General features: G+C 43.4%; 1 protein-coding gene across 1 annotated transcript in view; it reads left to right on the top strand.

Annotated features, from left to right (window-relative positions):
• Positions 1-3,992: 3,992 nt before the first annotated feature.
• The window catches only part of LOC121002599 (highly reducing polyketide synthase PKS6-like), a 60,482-nt gene continuing 39,123 nt past the window's right edge, over positions 3,993-25,351 (top strand). Inside the window, exons 1-3 of the mRNA XM_040434044.1 lie at positions 3,993-4,068; positions 6,463-6,616; positions 8,118-8,278. Coding sequence (XP_040289978.1) covers positions 3,993-4,068; positions 6,463-6,616; positions 8,118-8,278 — 391 coding nt within the window. The remainder of the gene's footprint in view (positions 4,069-6,462; positions 6,617-8,117; positions 8,279-25,351) is intronic.

Below are 25,351 nucleotides of genomic sequence, written 5' to 3'. Positions count from 1 at the left end.
TTTGCGATAGATTGTAGTCTCCAATCGCCCACTCGGATTTATGCCCACGCGAATATCCAAAAATTGAAGTTGGGATGGGTGGCATTCTGATGTAAGGTGTAGGCCTATCTCGTTCTTATTTAATAGTTGGACCCAATCAGAGAAGGTCTCCATACTCCCTTTCCAGATGACAAAAACGTCGTCTATGAAGCGTGCCCACTTTTGAACACACTGCAGTTCTACCATAGACTCATCTTTGAATACTATGGTATTCTCCCACCAGCCCAGGAACAGATTTGCATACGATGGGGCACAGGGGCTCCCCATCGCAGTGCCCCTGAGCTGGTGGTAGAATAGCCCATTAAATAGGAAATAATTCCTCGTCAATGAGAAGTAGTTCAAGTACAAAATCACAGTGGGCCTGGAAGTGTCTTCCTCTTGTAGATAAAAAATATGATACCGCATACAGACCCCACTTGTGTGGGATAGAGGAGTATAGTGCCTCCACATCTACACTTCCTAGTATGCAGCCCTCATCAAGATGGATCCCTTCCAAATGCCTGAGGAGATCACCCGTGTCTTTAACATGGGAGGAGAGGGAGAGGACAAAAGGGGCCAGGATTCTGTCTATGTATACTCCCAGGTTTTGACTAAGGCTGTCCACCCCCGATACTATTGGTCGCCCTTTGAGGAGCACACAGCCCTTGTGAACCTTCGGGAGGCTATAAAACGTAGCAATTTGTGGACACTGGGGATACAGGAAATCGTATTCTTCCTGATTGATTAATTTAGCAGATTTTGCTTTATCTAAAATGCTTTTAAGTTCTTTTTTATAAACCACAGTAGGGTCCACATGAAGGATTTCATAGCAATCACGAGGGGCCAGTAAGTTCATACACATTGATTCATAAGCCTTTGTACTCAAGATGACGGTGTTACCACCTTTGTCCGATGGTTTAATAACAATGTTTTTATTTTTGGACAAATTGTCCAATCCACACAATTCATCTTGAGTACAATTGTTTGGTGCTGAGTACAAATGAGTAATCTCCAGGTCGGTGCTAACCAATTTGAGGAACACATCCACACAATTGGTCTCACCTATGGGGGGCATCCTTTTACTCTTGTTCTTTAAACATGAAAAGGGTCCCTCACCTGGAGCCGGTTCGTTAGCAGTAGTTAAACTTTGTAAAAGTTTCACATCTGCTACCATGTCCACAGGGACACCCATCTCTATGCTTTGTTTCCTCTCAAGATTACAGAAGTGCTTGTACCACCGCAATTTCCGTGCAAAGAGATGCAAGTCCACTGTGGTTTTAAAAGGATTATATTTAGACGTTGGGACAAAGGAGAGACCCCTTTCAAGAACCCTTGTTTCCGTATTTGTTAAGATGTGAGATGATAGATTGATTATTTTTGGGCCGGTATGGTTCCCACTCCCTGAGGTTGCTCCAAACGCTCGGATTTTGTCACAAGGGCCAAAGATCTGAAAACTCGATTTTTGGATCGGGGCTACCCGGCAGGCGTATTAACACCAGCATACCAGAATGCCTTAGGTAGTGATAGAGTGTCACTTCTCACCCCCCGAAAAGAGGTTCCCATGAATAATGGTAGTAAGGAAGACAGAGAGATCCGTCTCATTAGTACGTATAATGGCTGCTCGTCTGCAGTTAGAGACATCATTTCGAGACACTGGCACATACTACGGATGGACCGTGATATTTGCAAGGTCATAAAGGAGCACCCCAGCATCACCTACAGGCGCGGTAGAAGTATCCATGACCCTGTGGTACATAGCCACCATATACCAGCAGCATCCAAAAAAACATGGCTTGAGAGAGGGATTAGTGGTAACCACAAATGTGGAGGGTGCGTGGCGTGCCCCTTTGTGACCAAGGCTAAAACATTTAGGAGCAATAACACGGGTAAAACATACACTGTAAGTGATTTTATCAATTGCAGAAGTATGGGAGTAATCTATAAAATTACATGCATTTGCGGGAAAGAATACGTTGGAAAGAGAATTAAGGAGGAGGATAGGAGAACATGTCGGTGACATTAAAAATGCTAGAGACACACCTGTGTCGAGACATGTGAATACTGAACATGATGGTAGACTTGATTGTCTTTCCTTCATGGGTATTGAAAAAATCAAGCCGGGCATTAGACGCGGGGATTTAGATAGGAGAATCCTTCAATGTGAAGCAAAGTGGATTTTCTATCTCAAGACAGTCCACCCCTCCGGTCTAAACGAGCAACAAAATTATAGCTGCTTTATATGACTTTGTGCCACACATATATTTGGCGTGACATATTCTCATATTATATGCAAGAATGAGGGCCATGTTTAACTATATGTGATGATATCTGTTTGTTCAAATCACCCTATATGCGCACGTGCTCCGGAGATTGAGCATGTTGGGTATGTTGGGGTTAATGAACAGGTAGATGTCACTTAATAAAATACTGCTATGTGTAGCAGAATAGAATTTTCCCCTTGGTTTGCTGCCACAATTGCGGCGGAGCCGGGGCATGTATTTGGATATCCTGCCAGTAAATATCCATATTGCGATTCAGCAAGAATAAAAATTGCTTGCAAGTTATCATTTGCGGCGTCAGGGCTGTGTTTCAGTGGTTGCCATGTAACGGGCGACGCTTGGAAGCAGGTCCTTACCTCACTTCCGGTTAGGCCGCACCATGTGATGCCAACTTCCGGTCCGGTGGAACGCACGCGAGCGGCGTGCGTTCCACAGGCAATCACAGATGCTGTGACCGCTATGGACAGGTGAGTTAGGTATTCAGGGGGGCGTACACCCACTAGGAAGTGGGGTAATAAAAGGAGGTGAGTAATAACCACAAATTGCTCACCCAAATCGCCACTATTTGAGGTGAGACACAGCACTTGCTTGGGACACTTCTCATGCTAAGACTCGGATAAGATACACCATAGATCCGGATTGAAAGTAGGAGGCTAAAACGATCTTCTTTCAGTAAGTAATCCGAGTTTGAACCCAATTTATTAACATTGGACACTCAGTTTTATATTTGACCTATATTTAGTGTGTGTTTGTTAATTTGTTTCTAGTTATCCCTGAATACTTCTGTGAAGTCCCCTGATGAGGTCTGGAGTCTAGGACCGAAACATGGCATGTAGGGCTTTGTAATTAGGGTTAAGTATAGCACAAGGCCCATACTGAGGGACAGGATCGGTATGGGGTCGCCCCTGTCGGGGCGGGTGCTCCATGTGTGCTAGGCAGCTGCTCAAACAGCCCCCCACCTAACCTAGGTAGGAAAGACATAATAGGGTTGCATAGGAGTGCCATATTGCCTATAGACATCAGCACCTTGGTCACACAGGTTCCGGTTGTCCATCCATCACCTGAACCATCCTCCACAGGCCGTGGAACCCACCAAACGTGGTAAGATCCACCCGTTGTTCACCTTATGCTATAATGGAGGTGTATGTCTTTAATGTTTCTCACCAAGTGGCATTTATTTTAAATGATTTAGTAAATGTTATGTTTTAAATTCCTATTCACAATACATTTCAGCTTTATCTGGGTGTGAACATATACCGCAAACGCATTTTATTGTGTGTTGGTATAACTAATACTGTATAAAACACTATATAACGATTACATTTATTATTTAAATGTGACTCCAAAAAAAAGTATTTCAACACCAATTCGATACCATGAAGAAAAAAAATGCTCACACGTTAACCACATGTTGCATGGGTTAACGTGTGAGTATTTTTAACTTTTTGCAAAGTATCAATTGCCCATTATGTGAGGAGGTACTTGATGGGGTCACTTACTATTAATGTGAAGCAAATAGAGGTCTAAATAGATGAAGCCTTGTGCCTCATATTAATAGTAACACCAGCGAGTACTTCCTGACATAATGAACATTGAGCAGCATGGGGTTAATGTGTAGGCTGGTGTTGGGTACTACAGTATGATAAGGTTACTGGCTATTAATGTGAGACACATGGAGTCTAAATTGATGAAACCATGTGCCACATATTAATAGCAACCTCGTCAAGTACCCCGCTTAACATATTGGACAACATTGGGTTAATGGCATCAGGTACATGCTGTTAACATAAGGCACATTGTTTTATCAATTTGGACCTGCATGTGCCTCACATTAATAGTAAGAAACCTCATTATGTGTACCTCATATTAATGGTTAACCCAATGTTGCCCATTATTTGATGATGTGCTTGGGGGCCAGATACTTTTAATCTGAGGTACATGGGGTACTAATGTAATAGCACCATGTACCTCAGATTAATAATAGGTGACCCCATCTGTGGGACAGTGTGTGGGTACCTGCGCTTTCCAGATCACTATTGAGCTGGGGACTGGTCTGAGAACACAAGAGTCAGAAGGAGGAGGCTGCCGAGCGCACTAGCTGAGACGGTGCAGCGGTAAACGCTCCCCCGTCCCGCCTCCTACTTTAATATTAGACATATTCATTGGTGGCAGTGGTGCGGCGCCTCAGAACCCGCTCATTGTATTGGGCTCTGCAGCGGCCGCGTCATGGGATGCAGAGGCGTAACTAGAGTTCTATGGGCCCCGGGGCAAACTTTGAATTGGGCCCCCCCACCGGGCCCGACCCCCCCCCCCCCAGTCAAACACAGGGGACTGTCATAGCAGCAAATGCTTCATAGGGGCCCAGCCTCGGGGGCAAAATCATGAAATATATACAGAGCGGGCAAAAAATTTAATATATACACAGGAGACAAATGTAATATATACAGAGGGGGCAAAATGTATATATATACACCCTCTGCGACTGCGATCGTTACGCCTGTCTTTTTATAAATCCATTTTGCCCCCTCTGTACATATTACATTTGTTCCCTGTGTATATATATAATTTTTTGCCCGCTCTGTATATATATATATATTTTTTTCACTTTGCCCCTATATCTGTCATGATTTTATCCCCCAGGCTGGGCCCCTATGAAGGATTTGCTGCCATGCCAGTCCCTTGTGTATTGCCACTGTGCCACGCTGCCAGGTGCCCCTCTGTGAGTTATGAAGCCAGCGGTGTGTGCACATTTACACAACTTCTCTGAGGAGACTGCTCCACTCCCGTCATCCGGCGTGCGCTGCGGGCCTGAGTGATCCGGCGAGATAACAGCAAGAAAGCAGCGCCGGATTGGTGGAGGCGGGGCCGGGAGTGGGGCGCGATGTAATTAACTGTGAGAGCGCAGTGCTGTGCTGCCGGTCAGGCACGACCTGACTGGCCATTATTAAAGTAAGATTAACAAATTTTAAATCACTTGCATGCGGGGCTGTGGAGACCGCGATCATTAGGACTTGCAAGGGGCCCGGTCGCAACTGCGACCCCTATAGTTACGCCACTGATGGGAGGGATGGATTCCCTCTCTCCGTCCCTCCCTCAGTCTCCACCAATGTTGGCAATATGAACGCGTCGGCCGCGCATGCGCCTGGCGTCTGCGCTCCTCTCCCCTCTGCACACTTCTGTGATTGAGTTATATTTCAACCACATGACCTAGGCGGCACCGTGACGTGCAGGGCGACCAACATTGATGCCCTGTGATTGTTATAACCATATCCCACCGCACTGGTACCTATCCAGTACGACTATACCGAATTGGGCATTGGGCACCGCAGAAATTCAAGGCCCGCATGTTGTGTATGACCGCTATATGACCCGCAACTGCTCAGGTTGTAGACAACTGACCGTATGTACTTTGCCTCCTGTATATATTTATCTATTTATTTATTCATCAAGGTTGGGTCCGATTCAAATACTCAATACTATTTACACCCGTCTAACGGAGCTTGTTTGACGTATCCGCTCTCCGTTTGTTGATTACTGAGGTCCTTCGAATATCATTATATATCTACCTCTCATCACCCCCTGATAATCCCACTCCGTGGGTGAAACGCGTCGGGGTTTCTTTTGACTATCATTCTAGATTATCATCTTCAACTATCATACTAGAGGGTGTTTTTATGAAATACTTGGTGTACCGTGTACCTCCTGGCGTACCGTCACGAGGGCTGTATACAGTGGGCACCTTTTTTTCTATCTTTATGTGTGTGTGTTAGTTGTCGATCGGTAGGCCACTCCGGAGCCAGCTTTCACCACCTGTCACCATCCTAGGGTTAGACAGGAGGCGAGGCTAGGCTCGAGGACAGGGAGTCTCCACCACCAGGGGACGTCCCTGGGCTGAGGTGTAGATCCAGGTAGCAGTTTAGGGACACCTCTCCCCCACCCATTAGATAGCTCACCCAGCCAATTGTGGACCTACCTAGGTAACTATATAGGTTAGTTTGTTGTTATTCTTATTAAATATTAGCTATATTTTCGAATTAAGGGTTTCATTGCTGGACTTGCTCTTTTTTAAGACCCTCTAACTATTTTTATGTACAGTATATAATATAATAAATTTATAAATCTTTTATAATGCATGTTTAACAACTGTCATATTTCTACTGAACAGGCGAAGGAATTGAAAATTTTTGGAAAGTTCTTATTGAGGGAAAAAACTGTACTATAGAGATTCCAGAAGAAAGATTTAATATCAAACATTGGTATGATCCCGATTATGATAAGCCAGGAAAAATATGTACCAGTCGAGCTGCCCTTGTGGAGGGGTAATTATACTACTTATTTCTACTCACTTATATAGCACTGACGTATTCTGCAGAACTTTACAGATGTTATCATTGCTTGCTGTCTCCAATCAGCTCAAAATCTAAGTTCCCTATCAGTATGTCTTTGGAGTGTGGGAAGAAACCAGAGTATCTGGAGAAAACATACAAACTCAATGCGGATGTTTTCCTTGGTCAGATTCAAACCCAGGACTATGCCAGTGCTAACTACTGAGCCACTGTGCTGCTCCTCTATATCAGCTCATTGAGGCTAACTTTATTAAACAGCAAAATTTTACTTTTCATTTTGCGGACTGCAATATACACAAATAGCACATGTATTGCATGAATGTTGTAGGGTCTCATCCTGTAACTTAAAGGGGTTGTCCGGGTTCACCCAGGCAGCCCCCCTGATGTTAGCATCGGAGCATTTCATGCAAAGGCTCTTTTATTTACCATAACACACTGCTGGGCGGAGGCCTCCGCCCAGTAGTGTATTTGGTGACATCACAGGCTCTTTTACATTTACAGGCTAGGGCAGCACTAAAGTCCGCCCATCAGTGCCGGTGACGTCACTGGGCTCACTGCTGGGCGGAAGCCTCCGCCTGGCAGCCCTAAGGAGAGCCCGGTACATCACCGAAACTCCAGAAAATGCAAAACTGCACCGATGCTCAGGTCAGGGGGACTGCCTGGGTAAAAATGGGGATATGTCTGGGTTCAGAGCTGAACCCCTTTAATACATGATAAGTGGTGTCTAAATTAGGTAATCCGCCAGTAAACCAAAAGGGAAGTGGAAGGTCATGCTAGACAAGTTGTTTGCTTTCCTTGATCTTAATGGTATCAAGTACAAACTAATTAATAAGTTTCCTGCACAATTTTTTTTTTGCTCTGTCAACTGATCTACTGATTGTTAGTCTGCTAGATATTTTGTTAATAATGCAAGCTTGGGGGTATGAAAATATGTCTACTACATCTTTCTTTTTATCACCAACTCATATTTAGCTACATTTCTTGATATCTTTTGTTTAATTCTATCCCTTGCCTCTATGTAGCTGATTTTTTTAAATCTTTTTACTATGTATAGTACTATATTATACTATTGTTTTACATGGTCAACTTGTGAGTTACTGCATCTAGTGAAGAAGATTTTGACTTTCTTTTATGGTTTTTAATCCAGCCTGCATTAGCAATATTTTCTAAGCTTTTTTCTGAATGAACTTTTTATGTACATAATGTTGCAGTCTGCATAGTATAATAGTGACTATTATTTTACCAGCATATGATTTAAAGATTAGATTTTTAGTTACTTGATAGATTGTAATTAGGTCTATTTTAATTTTTTTTGCCATATCACTGAGATATAAAGTGACATCCTCCAATATATTATCCAATAAGCACTTTCCCAGTTGTAACTGGGTCAGCACTATTTTTTATTAAAGTTTAAAGCTTAATTATGTTTTAATATCCGATGGCTAACATTTTCATGCAAACCCCTTTTTCATAGCATTAATGAATTTGATCATAAACCTTTCGGAATCTACAAGTCAGAAACTGAGATTATGGATCCACAGCAAAAACTACTGCTTGAGTGCACATACAGGGCTCTGGAAGATGGAGGCTACCCAACGGAAAGCATCAGTGGAAGTCAAACTGGAGTGTTTATAGGTAAGGCAAGAAAGACGCTAACATGTAATTTTGTCTGATTACAAATTAAACATATTCATTTTTGCTTTTAATTTTTTTGTACAGTATTTATTTATGAATTTAAGAATTACCAAAAGGGGAAATGATAATAAAGGAGAAAGAATAGACGAAGGAAAGAGAATTGCCAGGTATCAAAGTTATTAAATACAAAAGGAAACATTTCTGCCGAACACCCATCTTAACATATAGGAAATCATTCTTCATCTACATGTTAGTAAGGGTCCCAGTTGTCATCCAACTTCCCCAGATCTTTTTAAAATATATATATCCCACGCATACCGTATATATGGAAGCTGGAGACCATCTATTTTTTTAAGGCAATAATAGTGCAGTCCAGTAATGATGGAACCTGTGTATCTTTCCAAAGTCTAAGGGTACATTTACATGACCGTATTTACGGGTCCACATCCCTATTCATTTCAATGGGGCCGCAAAAGATGCAGACAGCACCCTTACCCGTACTTCCATTCCATGGTCCCGCAAAAAAAAATTTCTATAGAGATTCCAGAAGAAAGATTTAATATCAAACATTGGTATGATCCCGATTATGATAAGCCAGGAAAATTATGTACCAGTCGAGCTGCCCTTGTGGAGGGGTAATTATACTACTTATTTCTACTCATTTACATAGCACTGACGTATTCTGACGTATTCTGCAGAACTTTACAGATGGACCCTAAACCATACAAAACAGTAAATCATCAGGTTCTGATTCTTATGCCCAAGTCACAAGGACTCTCTTTGGGTCTGGTGGTGCGTCTTAAAGAAATAAAGGTTCGGTAGCAAGTCGAGACTGTTCACAGTTAATGACGAGGATGGTAATTCGGATTTTGGGTTCGATACCCGGTTTCACTGTAGCCTTGTCAAAAAAAATAATTGGTCATCAGGGAGGGGAGGCCTCAGAAAAGAGAAACTCACCCTATTGCGCCCTACTTGACCTACTTTAACCCTAGTGACCTCCTAACACGGAGTCCGTGCCCCGCAAGGGGTGACCCCACCTGGAACCTTGCCCTGATCTGGGATCCCTATAAGGTCCTACTGGAAAGTGACTAGGAGGCTATAGGATAGTGACCCGATCAGGTGCTGGTACAAGGGTATGTTCATATGCCCAACGCGTTTCATCAACTGAACATACCATAATATATAGGGAGAAAAATGCAACTAAGCCCCAAGAATCATCAGGGGACACAGGGCTTAGGGCTGAGTACATATAAAACTGCTGAAGGGTGTATGGCGTAAAACTGCAGTGTGACCTAAGAACAGATACAAAAAGCAAGAGGGACCCAGTCAGGATGCCATCGCTACAACCCTGCAAGCACAAATAATTCAGAGCAAGCAATGACACTTACAGTAGAAGCTCCTAGGGCGCGTATGACAACAATCCCATAAAAGGAATGTAGGGTAGATGTGTCCACGTTGTAGCATTGTAGTACTCAGTTTGGCAGCGCTGATCGGGCGCCAAATAGGGTCTTTAAAAAAGGGGGAGGGCCGGTATTGCGCCTGCGCACCGAAAGGACGCCGGCTTTTTGATCGCTTGTTGTTAAGTTTTTTTCGGTGGGAACTAAGAATAAATTAGCAATTCTGTCTTTTTTTTTTTTTTTTTTACAGCATTCACCGTAGGAGATAATTTACATGGTATTTATGTATTCTGAGTCGTTACGGACGCTGAAGTACCAAACATATGGGGAAGATTTTTTTTGGCAATTTTTTTCATTGAAAAGCGTATTTTCAATGGGAAAATAAACTTAATTTATTTTAATGGGATTTTTTTTATTGAGTAAATGTGTTTTTTTCCCCTTTTTTTACCACTTAGGGGACTATAACAGACAGCTTTTTGATTGATTTAAAAATGCAATGCATTATCCCTATAGTGCATCACATTTTAATGTCAGTGCTATTCTGACATTCCAGAGAGGCGCAGCCTGCTGGAAATTACTCAAGGCTGGTCTGGTGCCTTCACGAGACCCCAGCCAGCCATCACACACATTGGCACCCTGCCATCGCATTTGCGGGGTGCCGATGGGAGACAGAGGGAGTCCGCTCCCTCTGTCAGCACTTTACATGCGGCAGGAACCATTGCCCGCTGCATGTAAAGTGTTGAACAGCTCGGATCAGCACTCCTGCTGGTCTGGACTGTTAGAGCAGGGCCGCGACTCTCATGTGATGACCCGTGCAGCGCTTAGACTGGGCCGCAGTAAAAAAGCGGCAGCCCAGCCTAAGGCCCCATAGTGACCGCCGTAAAAAGGCGGATGGGTGGTCACTAAGGGGTTAACCAGGCAGACTGCCTTTTAGTCATGCTCCAGCCTTGAGGCATAGTCAGCCAGTGACCACGGCCTTACCTGATGATCCTTGCTACTCCGTGACCGTGCAACCCCACTGGCGGAGCCAAGCAACAATATTGCTTACTGTCTGGTGCGCTGAGAAGGTGTATATCCGGTGCTATCACAGCAACAGGCCACAATTAGAACAAGAGCCCGATCTCGATGCTTGGCACATGGTGGTATTCGGCCGATGCTCGAGTCTCCTCCCCGCACGTTTGTTGGCTGCTACGCAGCCAATAAACATGCAGGTAAGTACAGCCCTGTAGCCATGTTGGTTACTGGCATTACAGTGATTGGCTGTCCGGAATGCATCATAGGACCCGGTGACAGTCAGGGAGAGCTGTGCTGAGGAAGGGAAAGATAGTGTAGGGAGTGAATTATTATTATTTTTTTCAGTAGAAAAATTTGTCAGAGACCCAAAAGTCCTTTAAAGGACTATTGTTGTGTGTGGCAGCAATATATATTTTTTCAGCGCAACCTGCTCTAAATAGCATGCAATTGTTAGGCCGCTGCAGACAGCGACATTGTCTGTGCTGCATCTCCTGTGTAACTTGTGCGCATCCCAAAAGTATCTGTGACATCCAGTGTACTTTTTCCATAGACTGTGTCCACTGCGGACAGTGACATTAGCTGCGCTACATCTCCTGTGTAATGTGTGCACATCCAAAATATATCTGTGACATCTGTAACACCCCAGAGTTGTGTTACTACACGCCTCTACTCAGCTACTATCTTCTAAGAGCCTTTATACGGTCATCAGATGTGATTTTGCTTATTTCCTCCAGAAATGTGCATAAAACTATGTTAAATGTAATGGTTCATGTAATTATCCTGGTTACCAGCGGGTGGCAGCATCATTGGCAGATGATCTTAATGTTATGGCAGTTCAGAGTGGAACAATCCTGTTCTATTCTGCCCCCCCCCCCCTTTTCTGGAGAGAGGTGGACGAGTCCCTCTTCCTGCAGCAAGGGAGAGAAAAACCAGTTAAAACCAGTTATAGTTAACCCCTGTTGGGGAAAGGAGGGTTTTGAGTGGTACTCCCTCCTTAGGGAAGAAAGTAGGGGCACATCTCCACAAGAGATGTGGCCATATACCCAGTCTGAGCACCTTCAGCTCTGCTGGATGAAGAGAGCAGAAACTACAGGCAAACTCCAGAGTTCCAGGAAGAAAGCATCCCCTGAGAATCCATCTGTCAGAAGTCCAGAGTCCTAGGTGTGGGGACAGACTCCTCCTCAGCTAGTCTGTCCCCACACAGCAGAAGCTACAGATAAGTGCAGAAGCTAATCCTGCCACAGTTAGGGCTGTTTCACACGAGCGGATGCCGTGCGTGACATCCGCTCCGTGAATGACAGCCAAGAGCCGATGCAGACTGCAGAAGCACGGAGCATTAACATGACTGATAACGCTCCGTGCCTCTCTGTGACCTCTTTACTACGAAATCACAGTGACACCTTTATCTCACTGTGATTTCGTAGTAAAGAGGTCACAGAGAGGCACGGAGCATTATCAATCATGTTTATGCTCCGTGCTTCTGCTGTCCGCATCGGGTCTTGGCTGTCATTCACGGAGCGGATGTCACGCACGGCATCCGCTCGTGTGAAACAGCCCTTACAGAGCTATCCGACGTTTATCCTGCAAGCTCCACATTTAAAGCAGAAGTATTCATTCCTGCCAATCATTGCCAAAACCTACTGGAAACAAGAGACAAAAGCTGTATACTGTTTGGATGCAAACAGTAGAAAAGCAACGTTTGAAGTTCATCTAAAGGGTCTGGACATGATTTATTCTGCAAAGTTCCTCTATTACTCCTACTATCACTACACTCAAATTTATTGCCACGAGCCAGGAGTCCGGCCATACCCAGGTAGGAGACACAGTGACACAACTACCACAAAACTATAGCAACATTATAGCCATTACATCATTCTGGCATACCTAAGCTCGGACGTGCGTTACGACATCTTTAAAATGGCAGACTTGGTTCAGTGCAGGAATTGTTGTGCATTTATTTCATGTTACACACTTTGGAGATTCGGATGCTGTCAGATCTGTAGACAGTTCTCCTTACTGCAGCAGGAAATTGCATTTTTGAAATCTGAGATATTTAAATTATCTGTTAAACAAACTCCAGCTAGGACTGCTGCAATGCCACTGCCACAGAGGACCCCCAGAAATGGCAGATGGGTTACTGAAGGTTCTGGAAGACTTAGAGTGGTGGATAGAAGACATGTCCCACAGTCGGTGGTTCTCCATAATTCATTTGCAGCATTCTCAGATTGTAAGGACAACATGGATATGGACTCAAGCACAGAGGGTGAGAAACCATCGACTCCTATGTCTAATGTATGCAAGACTGCAGCCAAGGACAAAAATGATAAAGTGAAGTCTCAAAGGAAGCAGCTGTTGCTGGGTGATTAAATCATAAGAAGTGTGGAGCTTAAAGAAAATGGTTTTGTGAGATGTCTCCCTGGGGCTACTGCTAGAAGAGATAGAAGACATATTATTAATATTGTTAAGCAAGCAAAGCAGGAAGGGGACGTGGATGTTCTTGTCCATCTAGGGACAAATGACCTGGCTTGCAATGAAGTGTCAGAGGTGAAAAAATCTTTTATCACACTTGGTAATGTGTACAGGATTTTGCATCCACTATTTCATTTTCTGAAGTTCTGCCTGTGCATAATGTTCAGAATGATAGGCAGAGGCGCATAAAGGAGTTTAACATATGGCTTGGTAAATGGTGTCAAGAGCAAGGATTTGGCTTTGTTTCTCATGATAGCTCTACTTGGAATAGAAAGGAACTGTACAAAAAAGATGGTTTGCATCTTTCTCTCAAAGGAACAAATGTACTTAGTGAACAACTCCAAGAATTTGCGGAAGAGTATTTAAACTAGGAAGGGGGGGGGCAAAAGAGTGAAAATAAAAGAGTCCAATTGCCCCCCGAAACAATGCCAGAACAGGTCAGAAGCACAGAGGTTACGAAATGATAAGCTCAGAGTCCTGTCTACAAATGCTCGCAGTTTAGGTAAAAAAAATCAATGAACTTGGGTCAATAATGGCATCTGAGAATGTAGATTTAGTGGCTGTTACGGAGACATGGTTTAATGAAAGAAATGACTGGGACATAACCATACCAGGGTACTCTTTTTACAGAAGAGACAGAGAAGGCAAGAAAGGAGGAGGAGTGGCCCTGTATGTGAAAGATAGCATTAAATCTAACCTAATACAAGTTGGTGAGGCCAACATAGAGTCAGTTTGGGTTACGTTGCAGTTTGCTAACCATGCAGTAACTCGTGTAGGTGTGATATATAGACCACCTGGTCAAGTTAAAGAACTAGATAATCTACTAGTTGAAGAAATAGCTAAAATGACAATGAAAGAAGAAGTTATCATTATGGGAGATTTCAATCTTCCAGATATAAACTGGAAAACCAAAATTCCAAGTTCTACCAGGAGTACAGATATTCTAAATTCCCTACTGGGGTTATCTCTACAACAAGTGGTTGAGGAGCCAACCCGGAGGGAGGCCATTTTGGATTTGGTATTCACAAATGGGGATTCGGTATATGATGTCATTGTAGGCGAAACCTTGGGATCTAGTGATCACCAGTCAGTGTGGTTTAATATAAGAACTGTGAAAGAGTCCCACCACACAAAAACAAAAGTTTTAGATTTTAGAAAAACAGACTTTTCAAAAATGAAATTAGTCATAAATGAGTCCTTATCAGACTGGAACGGATTACATGGAGTCCAGGAGAAATGGGACTACTTAAAAGGTGCATTATTGAAGGCAACAGAAAATTGCATTAGAGTTGTCAGTAAAAGCAAAAAAAGGAAGAGACCACTGTGGTACTCAGCAGAAGTGGCTTAAATCATTAAAAATAAAAAGCTAGCATTTTGTAATTATAAAAAAAACCAGAGCAATGAAGATAAGGAAATCTACAAGATTAGGCAGAAAGAGGCCAAGCAAGTTATAAGAACTTCTAAAGCGCAGGCAGAAGAAAAACTAGCTCAGTCTATGAAAAAAGGGGATAAGACATTCTTCAGATATATAAATGAAAAAAGGAAATTAAAACAAGGAATAACTAAATTAAAAACAAAGGACGGAAGGTATGTAGAAGAGAATAAAGGGCTAGCCGACTGCCTTAATGAATACTTCTGTTCAGTTTTTACAAAAGAAAAAGGAGAAGGACCTCCACTAGAAAGGATTACTAATAAATCGTTTGATGCATGTGTCTTTACAGAGGAAGATGTTCTAAGTTTGCTGTCTAAAGTGAAGACAAATAAGTCACAGGGGCCTGATGAGATACACCCAAAATTATTAAAAGAGCTTAGTGGTGAGCTGGCAAAACCGTTAACAGATTTATTTAACCAATCATTAGTAACAGGAGCCGTCCCGGAAGATTGGAAATTGGCAAATGTCGTGCCCATTCACAAGAAAGGTAGTAGGGAGGAATCGAGCAACTATAGACCAGTGAGTCTGACATCAATAGTAGGCAAATTAATGGAAACCCTATTAAAGGATAGGATTGTGGAACATCTAAAATCCCATGGATTGCAAGATGAAAAACAACATGGGTTTACTTCAGGGAGATCATGTCAAACAAATCTTATAGATTTTTTTGACTGGGTGACTAAAATAATAGACGGTGGAGGTGCAGTAGACATCGCATATCTAGATTTTAGTAAGGCTTTTGACACTGTCCCACATAGAAGACTTATCAATAAACTGCAGTCATTGAGCATGGACTCCCATATTGTTGAGTGGATTAGGCAGTGGCTGAGTGACAGACAGCAGAGGGTTGTAGTCAATGGAGAACATTCAAAACAAGGTCATGTTACCAGTGGGGTTCCACAGGGATCTGTACTGGGACCAATTTTGTTTAATATCTTCATAAGTGATATTGCAAAAGGCCTCGATGGTAAGGTTTGTCTTTTTGCTGATGACACAAAGATATGTAACCGGGTTGATGTTCCTGGAGGGAAACACCAAATGGAAAAGGATTTAGGAAAACTAGAAGAATGGTCAGAACTCTGGCAACTGAAATTTAATGTGGATAAGTGCAAGATAATGCACCTGGGGCGTAAAAACCCAAGGGCAGAATATAGAATATTTGACACAGTCCTGACCTCAGTATCTGAGGAAAGGGATTTAGGAGTAATTATTTCAGAAGACTTAAAGGTGGGAAGACAATGTAATAGGGCAGCACGAAATGCCAGCAGAATGCTTGGATGTATAGGGAGAGGTATAAGCAGTAGAAAGAGTGAAGTGCTTATGCCGCTGTACAGAACACTGGTGAGACCTCACTTGGAGTATTGTGCGCAGTACTGGAGGCCATATCTCCAGAAGGATATAGATACTCTAGAACGAGTTCAGAGAAGAGCTACTAAACTAGTACATGGATTGCAGGATAAAACTTACCAGGAAAGGTTAAAGGACCTTAATATGTATAGCTTGGAAGAAAGAAGAGACAGAAGGGATATGATAGAAACTTTTAAATACATAAAGGGAATCAACTCGGTAAAGGAGGAGAGCATATTTAAAAGAAGAAAAACTACCACAAGAGGACACAGTTTTAAATCAGAGGGGCAAAGGTTTAAAAGTAATATAAGGAAGTATTACTTTACTGAGAGAGTAGTGGATGCATGGAATAGCCTTCCTGCAGAAGTGGTAGCTGCAAATACAGTGAAGGAGTTTAAGCATGCATGGGATAGGCATAAGGCTATCCTTCATATAAGATAGGGCCAGGGACTATTAATAGGATTCAGATATATTGGGCAGACTAGATGGGCCAAATGGTTCTTATCTGCCGACACATTCTATGTTTCTATGTTTCTATGGAAGGGCCCTGGGATAGTACCCTGCGCACGCTGCAATTGGCGTCATGACAAATACAGAATATTATCCACCCGTTCCTTGTCACTGCATAAAAGTGGCATCAGCGAACAGGATTTACCTTTTTGCCTATAATATACAGTAGGCTACAGTAATCTCTAAACCCCCAGAAAAAGAGACTTTTATTGCATGTACTTACTGCGAAGAGTGTGGGTCTGCATCAGTCGCAGCACTGTGGCAGAGCAGGGGTTAATCGGCCATCTTAGATGTGGACATCAGCTCTAAAGAAGGAATACATCCACCCAGCAGAGGGGAGGGAACCAAACAGCCCGCCTCCACGTATAAATTATTCCTACAGCAGCAGGAACTAAAGTGCTGAATACAAGTTCCCAGGAGGACAAAGAAATCGCTGAGTTTGCCCATACAGCTAGTGAAGCGGCGTCCATCTTCGAAAAGGGAAAACGGTTCTTTCAGCCCTGGATTCTGAAAATAACCATCCGGGATTCTGAGTGAGTACTGCTGTGAAAATACCCTTGCTTCAGACTGTTAGGGGTTATAATCTGTCTGCCAGAGCACTATACTCCCCAAAATTGAGCAGTTGCAGCAACTCTTAAAGGAGCCACGCACAAATTCTGCTGCGGTTAATTGGCCATCTTAGATGTGGACATCAGCTCTGAAGAAGAAATACATCCACCCAGCAGAGGGGAGGGAACCAAACAGCCCGCCTACACAGAGAAATCCTTCCTACAGCAGCAGGAACTAAAGTTCTAAATACAAGTTCCCAGGAGGATAAAGAAATCGCTGAGTTTGCCCATACAGGTAGTGAAGCGGCGGCCATCCTGGAAAAGGGAAAACAGTTCTTTCTGCCCTGGATTCTGAAAAAAAACATCCGTGGATCTGAGTGAGTACTGCTATGAAAATACCCTTGCTTCCGACTGTTAGGGGTTATAATCTGTCTGCCAGAGCACCATACTCCCCGAAATTGAGCAGTTGCAGCGACTCTTAAAAGAGCCACGCACCAATTCTGCTGCGGTCGCCCATAGCAACGTGCACCTAAATTGCATTCTCGTCAATACTGACTCCTTTAGTCTGGTCCTGGGTATCAAGAGTCATGTCTGACAGCAAAAATAGCACCCACTTGGACCACAGTGATCCATCAGCAGCAGCTGCAGCCATATGCATCATGCCTCTAACTACTGCCATAATGGGGTCAGAAAAGGACTGCCCTGTGGCCATTGTCATGGCCACTAGGGACTTTCAACCACTGCAACAACAGCAAAGAAGACTTCCAGTCCCTCCAGTAGGGAGCAGCAGGCCATCTGCCAGGCGAACGTTATCACCGTTGCCCATGACTACTGGAGTAGCAGAGCCAGAAAAGAGCCAGTCTGTGGCCATTATCACTGCCACTACAGAAATCTCTGTGCCTACTACTAATGCTGCTGTACAGCCTGAGCTTACTAAACAGGAGTAATGCGAGGATAAAGAGGAATCCATAGAGACTGCTCCATGCACTCCGGAACGACCACCGAATCCAGAGCTTCTTGCTATGAAAGACCAAGGGTCTATCCTTTATTGCTGTCCGGAGAATCTGTCACCTACCAGGAAAAAGCCAAGGCTTGCAGAGGATCCTCCAGAAGAGGGTGTTCTGGCAATTAATAGTTCTGCCACAGAAGGTCACCAGGAAATCCCAGATGAAGTTTCTGCCGGAGTTACAGCTGCAGAAAGCACCAGAGCTAGCAGTGACAGCGATGATGATGTCACCCAGCTTAACCACCTCAGCCCCCCTAGCTTAAACACCCTTAATGACCAGGCCACTTTTTACACTTCTGACCTACACTACTTTGACCGTTTATTGCTCGGTCATGCAACTTACCACCCAAATGAATTTTACCTCCTTTTCTTCTCACTAATAGAGCTTTCATTTGGTGGTATTTCATTGCTGCTGACATTTTTACTTTTTTGTTATTAATCGAAATCTAACGATTTTTTTGCAAAAAAATGACATTTTTCACTTTCAGTTGTAAAATTTTGATAAAAAAAACGACATCCATATATAAATTTTTCTCTAAATGTATTGTTCTACATGTCTTTGATAAAAAAAAAATGTTTGGGTAAAAAAAAAATGTAATAGTTTGGGTAAAAGTTATAGCGTTTACAAACTATGGTACAAAAATGTGAATTTCCGCTTTTTGAAGCAGCTCTGACTTTCTGAGCACCTGTCATGTTTCCTGAGGTTCTACAATGGCCAGACAGTACAAACACCCCACAAATGACCCCATTTTAGAAAGTAGACACCCTAAGGTATTCGCTGATGGGCATAGTGAGTTCATAGAACTTTTTATTTTTTGTCACAAGTTAGCGGAAAATTATGATTTTTTTATTTTATTTTATTTTCCTTACAAAGTCTCATATTCCACTAACTTGTAACAAAAAATAAAACTTCCATGAACTCACTATGCCCATCACGAAATACCTTAGGGTGTCTTCTTTCCAAAATGGGGTCACTTGTGGGGTAGTTATACTGCCCTGGCATTTTAGGGGCCCAAATGCGTGCAAAGTAGTTTGAAATCAAAATCTGTAAAAAATGGCCGGTGAAATCCGAAAGGTGCTCTTTGGAATATGGGCCCCTTTGCCAACCTAGGCTGCAAAAAAGTGTCACACATGTGGTATTGCCGTATTCAGGAGAAGTTGGGCAATGTGTTTTAGGGTGTCTTTTTACATATACTCATGCTGGGTGAGAGAAATATCTCGGCAAAAGACAACTTTTCTCATTTTTTTATACAAAGTTGGCATTTGACCAATATATTTATCTCACCCAGCATGGGTATATGTAAAATGACACCCCAAAACGCATTGCCCAACTTATCCTGAGTACGGCGATACCACATGTGTGACACTTTTTTGCAGCCTAGATGCGCAATGGGGCCCAAATTTCTTTTTAGGAGGGCATTTTTAGACATTTGGATCCCAGACTTATTTCTCACTCTTTAGGGCCCCTAAAATGCCAGGGCAGTATAAATACCCCACATGTGACCCCATTTTGGAAAGAAGACACCCCAAGGTATTCAATGAGGGGCATGGCGAGTTCATAGAATATATATTTTTTTGGCACAAGTTAGCGGAAATTTTTTATTTTTTTTTCTCACAAAGTCTCCCTTTCCGCTAACTTGGGACAAAAATTTCAATCTTTCATGGACTCAATATGCCCCTCACGGAATACCTTGGGGTGTCTTCTTTCCGAAATGGGGTCACATGTGGGGTATTTATACTGCCCTGGCATTCTAGGGGCCCTAAAGCGTTAGAAGAAGTCTGGAATATAAATGTCCAAAAGAATTTACGCATTTGGATTCCGTGAGGGGTATGGTGAGTTCATGCGAGATTTTATTTTTTGACACAAGTTAGTGGAATATGAGACTTTGTAAGAAAAAATAAATAAATTCCGCTAACTTGGGCCAAAAAAATGTCTGAATGGAGCCTTACAGGGGGGTGATCATTGACAGGGGGGTGATCAATGACAGGGGGGTGATCAGGGAGTCTAAATGGGGTGATCACCCCCCTGTCATTGATCACCCCCCTATAAGGCTCCATTCCGATGTCCGTATGTGTTTTGCGGATCCGATCCATGTATCCATGGATCCGTAAAAAACATACGGACATCTGAATGCACCCTTACAGGGGGGTGATCAATGAGAGGGGGGTGATCAGGGAGTCTATATGGGGTGATCACCCCCCTGTCATTGATCACCCCCCTATAAGGCTCCATTCAGATGTCCTTATGTGTTTTGCGGATCTGATCCATGTATCCGTGGATCCGTAAAAAACATACGGACATCTGAATGGAGCCTTACAGGGGGGTGATCAGGGAGTCTATATGGGGTGATCACCCCCTTGTAAGGCTCCATTCAGACGTCTGTATGTGTTTTGCGGATCCGATCCATGTATCCGTGGATCCGTAAAAATCATACGGACATCTGAATGGAGCCTTACAAGGGGGTGATCAATGACAGGGGGGTGATCAATGACAGGGGGGTGATCAGGGAGTCTATATGGGGTGATCACCCCCGTCATTGATCACCCCCCTGTAAGGCTCCATTCAGACGTCCGTATGTGTTTTGTGGATCCGATCCATGTATCAGTGGATCCGTAAAAATCATACGGACTTCTGAATGGAGCCTTACAAGGGGGTGATCAATGACAGGGGGGTGATCAATGACAGGGGGGTGATCAGGGAGTCTATATGGGTGATCAGGGGTGATCAGGGGTGATCAAGGGTGAATAAGGGGTTAATAAGTGACAGGGGGGGGTGTAGTGTAGTGGTGTTTGGTGCTACTTATTACTGAGCTGCCTGTGTCCTCTGGTGGTCGATCCAAACAAAAGGGACCACCAGAGGACCAGGTAGCAGGTATATTAGATGCTGTTATCAAAATAGCGTCTAATATACCTGTTAGGGGTTAAAAAAATCACATCTCCAGCCTGCCAGCGAGCGATCGGCGCTGGCAGGCTGGAGATCCACTCACTTACCTTCCGATCCTGTGAACGCGCGCGCCTGTGTGCGTGCGTTCACAGGAAATCTCGCGTATCGCGAGATGACGCATATATGCGTGACTGTGCGCAGGGCTGCCGCCTCCGGAACGCGATCCTGCGTTAGGCGGTCCGGAGGCGGTTAAAGAAGGACTTTTGCGCCTTCAAATATGGGACCCAGGAGGAAGACTTCCAGCGCTTCATGTAAGAGACCCTGTGCTGTGAGGAAAACCCATCAATTGGACGATAGAAACCAAGCCATAGACACATTTTGACTGGTACAAAACATTGCCTACCGTTTATTGTTTACATTTTGGCCTTTTTCATCTATCCTTTTTGTGCCTGGACTTCATGGACTTCATCTATCAGCCAAGCCATACCTCATAGGGATTACAACTGTACCTCATGTTGGATTACAATAGATTTTTTTTATTTTAGTTTTTTATTTTGCCCTGGAAATGTTGCCATTTAGGCTTGTGGACACTGAGGCGTTCTGCAGCCTGATGTCAGCGGCCGTCCCTTGTTACGCAGTCCCCAGCAGCCACTATTTTTCACGGTGTGCCGTGCCCACCTTACAACAGCATGTGTTCCGTAACATCAACCCTGCCCTGACCAACGCAGTTACTGGGAAGGTCCACTTAACCACTGACACATGGACAAGTACTTGTTGCAAAGGATGCTACATTTCCCTGATGGCACACTAGGTGAACATTGTGGAGGCTGGGAGCGAGTCTTACTCTGGGATGGCACAGGTGCTACAGACACCAAGGATTGCGGGCCCTAATTCCATCAGGGTTTTCCGCCATCACCTACGTTAGTGGATCGAACCCCCACTTCTCCCCCTCCTCCTCCACTTCCACCTCAGAATTACCCTCTTGCAGCACCAGTCAGCCATCAGTCGGCAACTGGATGCATTTAGCACTGCAGTGGGGAACTGTCAACTGGCCGTGCTTAAGCTGATCTGCTTAGGTGACAAACAGTACACCGCCGCAGAGCTGTGGCTGGGGATAAGAGACCAGACTGAGCTGTGGCTCTCGCCACTCAACCTAGAACCAGGCATGGTTGTGTCTGATAATGGCCGTAACTTGGTGGCGGCTTTGGAGCTCGGGAGGATCAGACACATCCCATGCCTAGCCGACTTCTTCAAAACAGTGGTTCAGCGGTTTCTAAAAACATACCCCAATTTGCCTGAGCTACTGGTGAAGGTGCGCCGCATCTGTGCCTATTTCTTCAAGCCATCGACAGCTTCCTCTAGTCTGTGATCACTGCAGCAGCGCTTACAATTGCCATCTAACCGACTGTTGTGCGAAGTGACCACGCGCTGGAACTTGATATTCCACATGTTGGCCGTGCTTTGTGAGCAGCAGAGGGCAGTAGTGGAGTACCAGCTACAACATGGTCGTCACCTTTCCAGTCAGCTTCCTCTCTTCATAAGCGACAAGTGGGCATGGATGTCGGACCTCTGTGAGGTTTTAAAAAACTTTGAGGAATCAACACAGATAGTGAGCGGCGATAACGCTATTATCAGCGTCACCATCCCACTTCTGTATCTACTCAAACGCTCGCTGCTCACAATTAAGGCCGACGCTTTACATGTGGAAATGGGGGAAGACATTACACAGGGTGATAGCCAGACCACCCTCAGTTTGTCTTCTCAGCGCAAATTGGATGATGATGAGGAGGAGCAGGATACGGTTGCCTCCGCTACAAAGGGTAGTACCCATGGATGTTTAATTCCATCTGTTGAGCCTGGATTGGCAGAAGAGAAGGAAACATAGAAACATAGAATGTGTCGGCAGATAAGAACCATTTGGCCCATCTAGTCAGCCCAATATACTGAATACTATGAATAGCCCCTGGCCCTATCTTATATGAAGGATGGCCTTATGCCTATCCCATGCATGCTTAAACTCCTTCACTGTATTTGCAGCTACCACTTCTGCAGGAAGGCTATTCCATGCATCCACTACTCTCTCAGTAAAGTAATACTTCCTGATATTACTTTTAAACCTTTGCCCCTCTAATTTAAAACTATGTCCTCTTGTAGCAGTTTTTCTTCTTTTAAATATTCTCTCCTCTTTTACCTTGTCATTCCCCTTTATGTATTTAAAAGTTTCTATCATATCCCCTCTGTCTCGTCTTTCTTCCAAGCTATACATGTTAAGGTCCTTTAATCTTTCCTGGTAAGTTTTATCCTGCAATCCATGTACCAGTTTAGTAGCTCTTCTCTGAACTCTCTCCAAAGTATTAATATCCTTCTGGAGATATGGTCTCTAGTACTGAGCACAATACACCAAATGAGGTCTCACTAGTGCTCTGTAGAGCGGCATGAGCACCTCCCTCTTTCTACTGGTAATTCCTCTCCTTATACACCCAAGCATTCTGCTAGCATTTCCTGCTGCTCTGACATTGTCTGCCTACCTTTAAGTCTTCTGAAATCTACCTTTAAGTCTTCTGAAATAATGACCCCTAAATCGCTTTCCTCAGATACTGAGGTTAGGACTGTATCACTGATTTTATATTCTGCTCTTGGGTTTTTACGTCCCAGGTGCATTATCTTGCACTTATCAACATTAAATTTTAGTTGCCAGATTTTTGACCATTCCTCTAGTTTTCCTAAATCCTTTTCCATTTGGTGTATCTTTCCAGGAACATCAACCCTGTTACAAATCTTTGTGTCATCAGCAAAAATACACATCTTACCATCGAAGCCTTCTGCAATTTCGCTGATAAAGATATTAAACAATATGGGTCCCAGAACAGATCCCTGAGGTACCCCACTGGTAACAAGACCATGGTCTGAATATACCCCATGGACTCCAATATACTCCATTGACTACAAAACTCTGTTGTCCCTCAGCCACTGCCTAATCCATTCAACAATATGGGAGTCGAAGCCCAAAGACTGCAATTTATTGATAAGCCTTCTATGTGGGACAGTATCAAAAGCCTTACTAAAGTCTAGATAAGCGATGTCTACTGCACCTCCGCCATCTATTATTTTATTCACCCAATCAAAAAAATCAATAAGATTAGTTTGACATGATCTCCCTGAAGTAAACCCATGCTGTTTTTCATCTTTCAATCCATGGGACTTTAGATGTTCCACAATCCTCTCCTTAACTATGGTTTCCATTAATTTCCCCACTATTGATGTCAGGCTTACTGGCCTATAGTTGCCCGATTCCTCCCTACTACCTTTCTTGTGAATGGGCACAATATTTGCTAATTTCCAATCTTCTGGGATGACTCCCGTTGCCAGTGATTGGTTAAATAAATCTGTTAATGGTTTTGCTAGTTCACCGCTGAGCTCTTTTAATAGCTTTGGGTGTATCCCATCAGGCCCCTGTGACTTATTTGTATTAATTTTAGACCGTTGACTTAGAACCTCTTCCTCTGTAAAGACACATGCATCAAAATATTCATTAGTCTTCTTTTCTAACTGAGGTCCTTTTCCTTCATTTTCCTTTGTAAAAACTGAACAAAAGTATTTATTGAGGCAGTCAGCTAGTTCTTTAACTTATTCCATATACCTTCCTTCTTTTGTTTTTAATTTTGTAATTCTTTGCTTTAGTTTCCTTTTTTCATTTATGTATCTGAAGAATGCCTTATCGCCTTTTTTCCCTGACTGAGCTAATTTCTCTTCTGCCTGTGGTTAAGAAGCTCTTATAACTTGTTTGGCCTCTCTCTGCCTAATCTTATAAATTTGCCTGTCATCCTCATGTTTTTTTTTTATAATTACTAAATGCTATCTTTTTGTTTTTAATGATTTTGGCCACTTCTGCTGAGTACCACAGTGGTCTCTTCCTTTTTTTGCTTTTACTGACAAGCCTAATGTAATTTTCTGTTGCCTTCAATAGTGCCGCTTTTAAGTAGTCCCATTTCTCCTGGACTCCAATGAAACTGTCCCAATCTGATGGGGGCTCGTATACCACTACTCTAATTTTACAAAAGTCAGTTTTTCTAAAATCTAAAACTTTTGTTTTTGTGTGGTGTGACTCAGTCACTGTACTTATAGTAAACCACACTGACTGGTGATCACTAGATACCAAGCTTTCCCCTACAGTAATATCAGATACCAAATTCCCATTTGTGAATACTAAATCTAAAATGGCCTCCTTCCAGGTTGGCTCCTCAACTACTTGCTGTAGAGATAATCCCAGTAGGGAATTTAGAATATCTGTACTCCTGGTAGAACTAGTTAGTTTGGTTTTCCAGTTTACATCAGGAAGATTTAAGTCCCCCAAAAATGATAACTTCCCCCTTCAATGTCATTTTAGCTATTTCCTCAACTAGTAGATCATCTAATTCTTTGACTTGGCTAGGTGGTCTATATATCACACCTACACGAGTTACCTT

Source organism: Bufo bufo, chromosome 5, assembly GCF_905171765.1.
Source record: "Bufo bufo chromosome 5, aBufBuf1.1, whole genome shotgun sequence".
Taxonomy (NCBI): Eukaryota; Metazoa; Chordata; class Amphibia; order Anura; family Bufonidae; genus Bufo; species Bufo bufo.
The sequence above is the reverse complement of the archived record's forward strand: the minus strand, read 5'-3'. Positions and strand labels throughout refer to the sequence as shown.